The sequence below is a fragment of the Cydia amplana genome, chromosome 3, assembly GCF_948474715.1.
Source record: "Cydia amplana chromosome 3, ilCydAmpl1.1, whole genome shotgun sequence".
In the NCBI taxonomy this organism is placed as follows: domain Eukaryota; kingdom Metazoa; phylum Arthropoda; class Insecta; order Lepidoptera; family Tortricidae; genus Cydia; species Cydia amplana.
In genome coordinates, this window is record NC_086071.1 from 5,766,346 (window position 1) to 5,778,582 (window position 12,237).

General features: G+C 35.6%; 2 protein-coding genes and 1 long non-coding RNA gene across 4 annotated transcripts in view; 2 read left to right on the top strand and 1 right to left on the bottom strand.

Moving 5' to 3' along the window:
• The window catches only part of LOC134662437 (uncharacterized), a 333,293-nt gene that overhangs the window by 165,469 nt on the left and 155,587 nt on the right, over positions 1-12,237 (top strand). The window lies entirely within an intron of this gene.
• LOC134662453 (uncharacterized) overlaps positions 1-12,237 on the top strand; it is a 167,563-nt gene that overhangs the window by 131,383 nt on the left and 23,943 nt on the right. The window lies entirely within an intron of this gene.
• The window catches only part of LOC134662451 (uncharacterized), a 32,519-nt gene continuing 30,429 nt past the window's right edge, over positions 10,148-12,237 (bottom strand). The window contains exon 9 of the mRNA XM_063518680.1: positions 10,148-10,307. Coding sequence (XP_063374750.1) covers positions 10,171-10,307 — 137 coding nt within the window. The 3' untranslated portion in view covers positions 10,148-10,170. The remainder of the gene's footprint in view (positions 10,308-12,237) is intronic.

Sequence of the window (12,237 nt, forward strand, 5' to 3'; positions counted from 1 at the left end):
ATATCGTCCGGCGGACTGTTAATCCATGGCCCGCCCTTTAGTTGTAGAGTGGTAAGCCGATGTTCCAGTGCTGCGAGTTAGAATGTGCAGGTACAAAATTTCGTTCTTCTAAGTAAAGACACTGACTGAATTAGGTACCTAACCTTAGTTTAAGATACATTGATTACGGGCGTAAAATACTGGTTCTCTGTGCCGGTTCTATACTTACGTTAGTAAAATTAAATCGTTCAATAGTATCTACCGACCTAACAATGTTAATCTTTCAACTAGCCACATTCACGGTGAAAATTGGCTGTACCTACCTATAATTTTACTCCTCAATCCCAGTTATCCCATTTGATAGTTTGTAAGTGTCAAGTTACCAGAAATTATATAGTTAGCTAAAACCATGAACCGTAGACGAGTGGGAAACCAATAAAATAAAGCTACTTAATCCGTTCCTATATCGCATCGCTACTTCCTCACTTTCCACGCTGCCGTTTGAAATATAATATCGCGCGGGGACAGTAGCCTTAGAAAGTAAGTAGGTAGGTACATATATTAATTAGGTCTTAGTTTCGCTCCAATAATAAGCAGTAAGTACCTACTTAGGTACCTACTTCTGGTAATTTTTAAGGTCCCCGAATGAAATACGGAAGAAAGTAAAATTGGGAATATAAACTTGAACATATCATGATAGAGCAACGTATGAATGACGTTACAAACAAGTCGGTGGAGACAAACCTACTTTTTAAGTCCTTCACTATCACTACATAGTATAAAACAAAGTCGCTTCCCGCTGTCTGTCTGTCTGTATGCTTAGATATTTAAAACTACGCAACAGATTTTGATGCGGTTTATATTTATAGATAGAGTGATTTAAGAGGAAGGTTTATGTATAATTTGTTAACCCGTGCGAAGCCGGGACGGGTCGCTAGTACCTACCTACCTTATAAGTAGGTAGGACAATATTGCGGTGTTTTTAGGGTTCCGTACCTCAAAAGGAATAAACTGAACCCACACAGGATCACTTGTGCGTCTGTCTGTCTGTCTGACCATTCTGGGTGTAAAATATTGAAAAAAATACACAAAATAGTTATTTACCTAGATAACAGGCAAACCTACTATCAATGTGCAGTCAAGCGTAAGTCGGACTTAATGTACGGAAAACCTTTAGAACGCGAGTCCGACTCGCACTTGGCCGGTTTTTTTTTATATTTTCACGTACCTACCTAATTTTTAAAAAAGTTATCAAGAATAATTAGCGTCAGATACATTTTACTTGCTACGATTGATAAATATAGCTGGTCAACCAAATCTTGTCAGTAAAAAAAGGCGCGAAATTAAAATTTTCTATGGGACGATATCCCTTCGCGCCTACATTTTTCAAATTTGCCGCCTTTTTCTACTGTCAAGATCTGGTTGACTAAGTATATAAAGAATAACATGACTAGTCAGAAAGTAATTTAAATACGAAAGCAGCGTAGGTACCTACTTACTATATCGCTGACTATAGAGTCTGGCTACTGAATTATTAGACAAATGTTTGGCAGGAAATTCAAAAAATCTTGGGCTGGTCACACTTTGTGTAGTAGGAATTATAGTTTTGATACTAGAAAATATTTTTGATTTTCTGTGCAACACGTAAGTTACCTAAGGATATAAGTTAAATATACGTTGACGTGCACTCAAAGTCAGCTCACATAATTTCTTCCAGCATGTAAAGTACAGTCAACGATAAACACATATGTTAACACTTTCTCACAATATACCATTGTAACAAGGCGAAAAAGAAATATTATCATTTTGATTCCTTGTAACACAAACTACTATTATTGAAAATGTATTTTTTTATCTTTTTTTCAAATTAAAAAATAATATCTGGGAGACCGAGCTTTGCTCGGAAAACATAAAAACTCAAAAATGCGCGTTTTCCCAGAGATAAAACATAGCTAGATCGATTTTTCGCCCCCGAAAACCCCCATATAGCAAATTTCATCGAAATCGTTAGAGCCGTTTCCGAGATCCCCGAAATATATATACATATAAATAAATAAATAAATAAATATGCAAGAATTGCTCGTTTAAAGGTATTAGAATAACGTTAGATCATTTCTGAGAAGTAACCCTGTGTGGGATTTCAGAGTTTGTCCAATGGCTAAAGTCACCCTGTAGTACTCTCTTTGCCTCAAGTCCAACTTTCAACAGATACCATGTTTATTTTAGTCGGTCTAGTACTTACCACTAACGGTACAATATCGATACAAAAATAAAACAAAATATTTGGGTAACCTGATATAATTTTATTCCGTTGTCTTTTTGTATATTTTTACCTATAAAATATTTGCTACAAATTTTCATGTTACAGATGAAAACTAAAAATTAACTAACAATCTTGCACTGTACAAGTCATACAATATAAAATGAATTGCCGCTCAAAGGAAAAAAACGCATTAAGAGTAGCTGTGTTGTTTGCATATTGCCCCTTTCCTTTGGAGAGAAAATCACCGTTTAAATTATATAATTTATTTAACGTCATTGTTAAAAACATCACATCACATAACAAAGGTTATTGTTCCAATAACGATTAAACAAACATTCATAGTCAAAGCAATTTTACCATCTGTAAATCCGGATCCGTGTAAGTGTAATGTAAAATTACGCGTACTACAGGGTTCCATTTGAGTCGTGATCAGTAATATGTTTTTCTAACTCCATAAAAAACGAGCAATTTAATGCCCCTACTCTTACTAAAATCAGACAAGATTTTTTTAATTTTTTGTTTATTTTTTCTAATTTATTTTACTTTTATAAGTGGATTTAGCGTCAACTCAACGTGTGGACGGCACTGCGAGCGCGTTTTGTTCGCGCTAAAAATCGACAGCCGATGGATCCGGCACGCGCATTATGATGCACACGCAGAATAGGCTACATGACTAATTTTCATTTATGGTATCAATCGATTGGGTTTGTTTTTAGGATCAAATGTCTATATGGGACCCATTGCATTAAAGTAACACAAAAGTCAGAAATTGTAGTCAAAAGGCCGACAGACGCACTTCACTCGCGAAACGCCCTATACAAAACGGCAAGGGAACGTGACGTCAAGGTCTCTGGGAGCCCATGTTATAGAATGGACAAAACAAGAAAATTGCGTTTTTGCCGGTGAAATATTGCGTTTATGTAGGTATATAGTTGTTATACAATATTTTTTTGGATGAAATGTAAGGAATCGAATGGTACCCTTACTTTTATCGTTTTTGGAAGTAAAAACTTTCAGGTCCTGTATTTTTGTTTTATTTTATTTTAATATCCACATTATTGTGATAAATTGCTCGTTTGCTATGTATTTTACTAGATTTTGTTATAAAATTCAACATGTGTCATCATCCCTATTCCTGTTACATTACACGATGGATTACATTACACGTTACACCCGTCTGGACCCGGCTTAAAGGTTACATTACACGTAACGTAGCGCCGAATGCGACATATCCAGAACGGTACATGTAATGAATGGAATGGAATGAAAGGTCACCGGCGATAGGAGGGTGACCAAACTGTAGAAATGATCCGGCACAACGCAACGGACCCTAGGTACAATTGCCCACCTACTTGTGTAGAAAGATGGCAATTGTAATAATATCTTAGCGTTTATCCCTGTTTCGTTCTCGGATACCGTTCCGGAGTTGCGGGATCGCTCTATATAATATAAAATGTTATTACTTTTTCATGTCATGGCCTCATGGCTTAAAGACCTTGGGAGGTTAGCTCGCAAACAATCTGGATTTTAACAAATAAAAATGTGAAAATACATACATGCGACCACTAGGTATGTCAAAAACCTTAAACTTATATAATTGTGTCGTTATCAACCAAAAAGTGCCACTTGGTCGCTTAAAATTATTTTGCTCGTATCTTAATACGAATAACCTCTCAAAGCGTCCTTATAGCAAGCGACAAAGTGGTGCCTTTTGTTTGAAAACGACACATTTTAATTTGATGTTGTGCATGTGTTCTTACGTCATCGCCAGTACTGGGTGAATACATTAGTATAATGTGGAATTTCTTTTTCTAAATTGATACCTTTGTTATATTAGGTAGGTACCTATCAAGTTTTATCATCGAGTTATCTCAAATTTGGAATTGCCGTAAAAAATCATGCGGAATCACATTTAGCTCTACCATAACATCAGTACAAATATCCTTCCAATCAAACAATCTACCGATTCCCCTAATCAATATATCAGCATTGATCATGGTCAGATATGTATCATACATACCTTATCAGTGGATAGGTAATCAAGAAATGACCAATTTATCAAAACATAACAGAGCACTGATTTAAACTTCCGCGATACGCGGAACGCGAATACGCGATTAAGTCCCGTTGTACAATTTAATAAAATATAGGTAACAGAGTTGCGCACACATACACAACATGAAACACTATCATGTAAAGTAGTTCAGTAATTATAGATTTTGACCTGTGAATAATCAGTTCTTGGATTTTTTTTTTCGTAGGTCCCTCGGGGGGGTCACTGGGAGTGTAAATTCAAAAAGTAGACTGAATCAGGCTCCTGTATATATTCGAAAAACAGTTTTTTTTGGATGACTCGGCCATTTTTGATTTTACAGTTTTTACTGTGAGGACAAAAATTGTAGGAAATTTGATTCTCTACAAGTTTGGTCCTCACAATTTTTCTTCTAGAATCGATATTTTGGAAATTAAATTTGAAAAAAGCGACAAATTCAAAATTTTATTGACCCCCCGAGGGACCTACGAAAAAAAATCCAAGAACTGATTATTCACGGGTAGAGTCGGTTTTTTGGATATAATGACTGGACTAAAGGCGTCCCATTAAATTTGGCACATATATTTTCAATATAAAGATGTAGTACGTTTAAATTTCACAATGGCACTTCTTATTATAATTTGCTTTAAGTACTTATTTCTATTAGAATTACACCGTGTTGCTAAGGGTGGTATTTCACCTGTCCAATGTGTATGTTGCATCTCACATTTTTGCCTAATAAGAGAGTGAGACGCAATGCACATTGGACAAAGAAATTGGATAGGTGGAATACCATTCTAAGCAAAATATATCCGGTATTTATGATATTTATGAAATACACAGGTACATAAGTACTTTATTCGATTTGATTTTATATAATAAAAATATCATGATATTTCGTACAAGACTGATTTGTCAAGTTCTTGTAAGTACATAGAAAAAAGATTTTAGATATTTATTTTTACTAACGCATTAAGTACATTTGGAGTAAGAACTGTATATTCACGATATATATTACACAGTAAACGCTTACATTAAAAATATATACACAGACAGTGTTTAAGGAAATTTGGAAGACAAGCTCAATTACCTCTGTTACATGAGTATGTAAAAGTTAACAAAACATTACTTAAACATACAGCAACGGATTTATTTAAGTACCGCTGTACATACAAAAGTTAGACCGTCGTTAATGCTACGTTTTATCTGTGTTCCTTTTCGCATCATTTTCTATATGTATGAAGTCAAGTAGTCAGTAATCCCTTGTAACGACATCTTTCATTAAATAGTTATAAAAAGGAAACTATGTCCAAATTCAATATTTTTCCTCATTACTTTTTCGTATGTTTTACGTAAATCAAAACTTCCGTTGATACTATTTCGTTATACTCGGTCAGTTTCGGCTTAGTAGTAAGGTATTTTAATTGAATATATATACATTTACGACACACGCGTTATCTACATAAAAAAGACAAAAAAGTCTAAGATAAAAAAATAATCGTACTAGAGCACAATTTTTGTCATCAGTTTCCTTACTTAATAAATATTAAGTTGTAAGGTATTATTTATAAGTTTAAAACTCCCTTAAAACTTAATAACCTTCAATCTTATGACAAATAAGTTTTCGCAAAGCTCGCTTAAAAATATTTTAAATGGGGTTTGAGGGCAAAGATGACGGCCTGACCCACCACAAGTTTTATTTAAGTAGTACATATTTTAATAGGTGAGAGTAAATTTCACTGCTCTCAGAAGTATATTATCTGCTGCAATATAATAAATTCAGGTTCCATAAAACGATATAATAAATGCGCTACTGCTAATAATTTAATAGCGTCTTTGATATCAAGTCTCACTATTCAATAAACTACATAATGTTTTCTGACTTTAAACACCTAAAAAAACCCTTCAAAACTACAAACAGCCATCTAAAAATATGATTATTACAAAAATATCTAAAGAGGTTTAAATTCATGTACTTAACGCATGAATGGCTAGCACACAAACGAACACATGACACCATGTTGTAAAACATCTTTATTTATTTAGTGTGAGTTAAGGTGAAAGTCCATTTCGTCGCTATACTTACTCAACCTCATATCTGCAACAATAATTTGATGGAAATGTCGCTTTTCTTTCATTCGGAATACGGGTGTTTTTGTCATCAAATGAATGTTGCTGATACGAGGTTGAGTAAGTATAGCGGCGATTTCCAACCGCAGCTGCACTACTGTTCATTTTACTATGGAAATTGACAGTAACAGTGACGCGTTCAGTACCAGTAGTGCAGCTGCGGTCAGAAATGGAGTGTTACCCTTACGCTGTCAACATAGTAACAACATAACGGTACGTTTGGCTAGCCCTTCACTCTCTACAGTGTAATCCTCCCTAAACTTACCTAAACGAAGTTTAATACTAAAGTTTAGAAATTGGCTCCGATATCAATTATAAGCCCACCGCATTACTTACAATACAACGTGTTGCTTATGAAAGATATCGCGTTAAAACGGAGCGAAAGTTTGGTACGAGTTACATAATTGACGTAGGTATATTGTATAAAATAAAAAATGGACCAAAGAGAGATCTTAGTCTTCATTTAAATACATTTTAAATTTAATTTTTTATGTATTTTGTCCCGAATTAAGAGTCATCACTAAAGTAAACTAATAACGTAAAATATTGCTATTATATTAAACTATAAAAGACTATGTCCTCCGTACCAAAGTTCCGTTCCTTGTTCATGAATGTCATGATAAGTTCACTGGATTTGTCATTAAATTTGCGACCATTGATGTAAAAGAGATCTATGTCTATCTATATTATACTTAAGTCATAACCGGACTCTGACAGAAATCGGCTTCGAAGCTAAAGCCCCATTTAGACGGATCAAGAACTTGCATTCAATATTCGATACAGCGTACAGTGAATTTAGTCGATCGACAAAATACCGCAATGTAACGAAAATCACATGCAAGTTCTTGATTCTCCTAAATGGGGCTACAGAAAAGCTTGATGGATCGACCAAACAGTCACAAAAATGTAACATAAGTTAGAACCATTTCACATGTAACGTTTTGCAAAAATATTGATATGAACATTGGAACTGACCTTACTGACAACCGAAAATGTAAGTATAGTGCGTCAAGCAAATCTTGTCAGTAGCAATGTACTGCAAATTAAAGTAGGGTAACACCATGTAACACTCAAAGAGCAGAATTGCGCTAAGAAAAGCAGCAATGTAAATCGAACCAAAACGTGTTTATTTTTCCGCCCTTCATACGTCAGTTCGAGTGAATTATCATAACCTCAAATTTTAGTAATGTTTACCGTCAACGAGCATGATTGTACATTGTTGGCACCTTAGCTTTGCTTGAGGTCATGCATAATCTTGGTATTTAATGGTGACAGCAGAAATTTCTCTTGAAATAGAAACGATTCAGAATGTAAACAATAAGATGATGGCTGTCATTCACGATCCACATTCCACAGATAACACACAGATGACACGCGATTTTGGAATTATTCGAACACAGTGTTGCTAACCCGTGATTTTTCAAATTTGCCGCCTTTTACTACTGACAAGATTTGGTTGATCCAGTATATGTCTTATAATATGAAAACGTGACATAAAAATATGTCAAAGTCCCGAATCCTTTTATGTTACAATGTTTGTATTGCCTGGTAATAGCCAACAGTAGCACTCTACACACGATCACGCGTCAGTTTTAAAATAAGTTAGCTTCTATTCACTGGAAAGTAATAGAATAATAAGGCAGGAACTAGTTTTCAGACACATACAAATCGACATATTAACTCACATTTATAGACGGGTCTATCGCGAAATTTATTTTATTACCTTGATTTACCGACGTTTCGACACCACATGGTAAATACATTTCGCGATAATCTATAAATGTGAGTTAATATGTGTTCAAAACGCAAAAGTTATAAATATTACATACAAATCAAGTCAATATAATTACAGTTACAGTACTAGGCGCAGCGATCACAATGAGAATAAAAATTATTAGAGTTTTTATGTTCGCCAAATAATTATTAAGTGTTTGGATCCCAGAAGTGCTAAATAACCACTATGGTTTTATAGTATTGTTTCCATTTAGCTGGATAAGTTCTATTAAAAAAAAACACCGATCTATTAAAACAACCATGTCCATACCCTTTTAAAGTAAAACACTTGAGCACATTCTAAACAAGTACAGTCGACGTCAAAGATATGTTTACACTTTTGCACCTTACTACCTTTGACGTCGACTGTACCAACCTATAATTTACCCCCGAACTGATACCAATACCATACAATGATTTTCTAGGGCCAATAAGATCTTCAATTTTTTTTTATCGTAATTTAAATTTATGGTAAAATAAATCTTATGGTAAGTATATTTTATCCTATCCTCATTCCGATCGCAGCCGGTATAATATACGACTGTATGGTCCCCAACAAATACTAAGTATGTATCAATATTTACCTATCTCTGAAGGAGAAAATTATAGTAGGTATTTGTCTGAAATCAAGCCCCGTAAACAACACTTAAAAATTAAATTACATACAAAGTATCGTCATAACAAAAAATCATAACGCTAAAACAGTAAATCGCTTTGTCATTCTACTAGAGACGCTACGATACGAGTAGCACAATTTGATATAATTAATAAATCGTCAAAACATAAATATATTATCTTCGATTATAAAATTGTCTCCGACCGAAACGTACTGTGGTCGCGGTGGAACGTCTAAAAGTTGAACTAGGCAAGAAAATAATATCAAAATATTGGAAAGTCATGATTGGCATAAATGAAACTTCATTCGCTTAAATTAGATTAAAAATATGTCCGCGCCGCCCATACATTTGTAGAAAAGTACAGTATAATATTCAATTCATAACGACCGCATATGGGAAAATTAAAAAAAAATTAAGCAGTTAAGGATCGTTATTAGTCTAAAGTTAATTGAATCCATTGTGAAAAAGAAAATAAGTCTATATCAAATCAAATATCATACTTATATTCTTCTACTTATTTTATACACATGTAAACTTTACGGCATACGCCACCAACACACACGCATGTAACTTAAATAAAAACTGCTTAATTTTCGTAAAACAACGGGATCAATTCACATAAGACTAATTACGGTCCTTAAAGCTTTGGATTCCTCCGAAAACGGTGCCGTCATATGACGGCCGTCATATAGCGGCAGCAAAAGACGGCCGTCTTTACGGTGGCGACATGTGGAAAGTACCACGGCGTCATAACACACCGTCATCCACCAAGGTCAAAGCGGCAAATTTGAAAAATGTAGGCGCGATGGGATAACGTCCCATAGAAAATTTGAATTTCGCGCCTTTTCCTACCGACAAGATTTGCTTGATCATCTATAATTTACTTGGAGGATGAAATATCATCAGAAGAGGAAAATAATCGTAGTACGGAATCATTTATTCAAATCTCGTGTCATTTATTCAAAATGGCGTCACCGCTATCTAATAAAACGTTCACGAAACTATCGACAAGGTCATGACGGCCGTCATCTTACGTTACGTTGACAATCAACGTAACGTAACGCCGTCTAGGAAACCGCGCCATCTTGTTTACATAGACAACGTTCTAGTGACGTCAGTCAACGCTATATAGCGGCCGTAATATGACGGCACCGTTTTCGGAGGAATCCAAAGCTTAAGTATTTCTTACAATTCACCCATAATAACCACGCCGCGAAAACAATTTTTGACCAATGTACGGCGGTCGGCTTCAGCGTGCACGGTGCACGGCGCCCGGTGCACGGTGCACGACAGACGGCGCGGCGCACGCTCAGTGCGTGCGACCACGCCCCTCGGGCGAGTAAGACAGACGGCAGACACACAACACAGGACACTCACTAGATCTGCACGACCTTGCGGCGGCGCGTGAAGGCCAGCGCGTACTCCACGCCCCACACCAGCACGCACGACATGATCAGCGCGTTCTGCACGTGGATACACAACGCGAAGCTGCCCGAGTAGTCGCGGACGAAACCTGCACAAGAAATGAAACAACCGTTACTCATTTACAGACAAATACCTACCTTATGTCATAAAAAATAAGACAATCGAAAAACGATAACCTTATTTGAAGATTTCTTGTTATTGAGTAGAATAGGGTGAATAGAATAGAATTTGACCACTAGTCAAATCAGTTTATTTTTCAGTACTGTCAAAACGATTAGCCAGTATGGAATCTATATGAAAAACATGCAGAACAATGACGTCGCGGTCAAGTTACGTACTCTTTATAGTTCTTTCGGATTGTATAAAATATAAATGATGCCTGAAAATAACTGCGGTCTAGGTTTCTATAACATTTTACTGGTGCTTATTTTGTGCACGGTGTGAAATATGTTATTTATTGTAAATACAGGCAACATCCCTAGTTTCCGAGCGTCTTCCGCTTATTGACTTATTTCCCTTTACTGTCCAGTTTGCAAATCGATAATTGTGGGTCTCCGTTACAAGACCATACTGAGACTAGTCACGCTAGCTATAAATAATGGTAGGACTTCTCGCAAAAAGAAAACCGTCTTACAATTATGTCATAATCACTCAACTGAGCTAAGAGGAAAAGGAAATTGCCAATAATTTGCTATTGTACCACAAGCCAGGAAAATATTGCAATTCCTTTAAATTGGTAATTGGATTATTTAATTGGTCAATTTATTTAAGATTAGCTTTTGCCCGCGACTTCGTCTGCGTGGAGTTAGTAATTTGGGTAGCTTATTTTTACCCAATCTGCTTTTTAACGATTCCCCATACAAACTTCCACCCCGCTTTTCACCCCCTTAAAGGGAGATTTTCGGGATAAAATCCTATGTCCTTCCCCGGGACTCAAACTATCTTCATACCAAATTTCAACTAAATCGGTTCAGCGGTTTAAGCGTGAAGAGGTAACAGACAGACAGACAGACACACTTTCGCATTTATAATATTAGTATGGATTGTGGCAAACCGAGAAATAAACAATACAATGTAGGTAAAAGAAAATGTTTGGATTACTTTACAACACCGTATTATATGACTAAACAATGAATCCATCAAAACTATAAGATAAGGAAAAAAACAACTTAAATCATAATAACAATGGTCCAAACTTTTTATCGGCTCAGTCACATAGACAATTACATTTATAATTAGGATGAATATTAAAAAATGCAAACGTGTGAGGAATTCAATTCGTCCTCAATTTAAATATGTAGTTTCATAGCTATAACGAAAGGTATCCATAAAAATGTATGTCTATTCGTTACACAAAGAATCAATCATATCATAGAATAGACGATTAAGGTTCAATTTTATTGTACAGCCCTATAAGTATAGGTACTTCGTTTCTTTTAGCGTTAGAAATCTTGACGTGTCTATTTATTGAAAAAGGGGAAAGGACGCAACTCCTTGTGAGATAGCGACGAGTATATTCACATGATTAGTGTGTTATCTTGAGAAGCCATTCATGTAGTATTGTGATTAGGTCCCAAGGTCCCAACTAAATTGGCTAGCATTTTATGGCTTAATACTTGTACTGCCTATATCTTCAGCGCCTGCGATTATAGTATCTACGAGTATACCGCCTAAAGTTGAGCTAATATGAGTAATTTTTTCCACTCCACTGGACCAGGCCGAAAAGTTCACCTGATATCAGCTTTACCAAAGATCAATTAACTGTGTAAAATGTGTCAAGTCTAAGACAAATTCGTGCCTAAAATTTGACAGCTGGTGTAAATGGCGCTGTACAGTCTCGTACATCATGCGTTGTCAGAAGTTGACGTTTGACAATTCAGTGACCACAAAACATACAGCAGTAGGTACAGCGCCATCTGATTCGGGTATTACTAGGGAGCAGGTTTCTTTCTTACCCTTATTCATAAAAGTTTACAAGTCTCAATGAGTTAAATTATGTTTTATCCCTTTTTTACTGA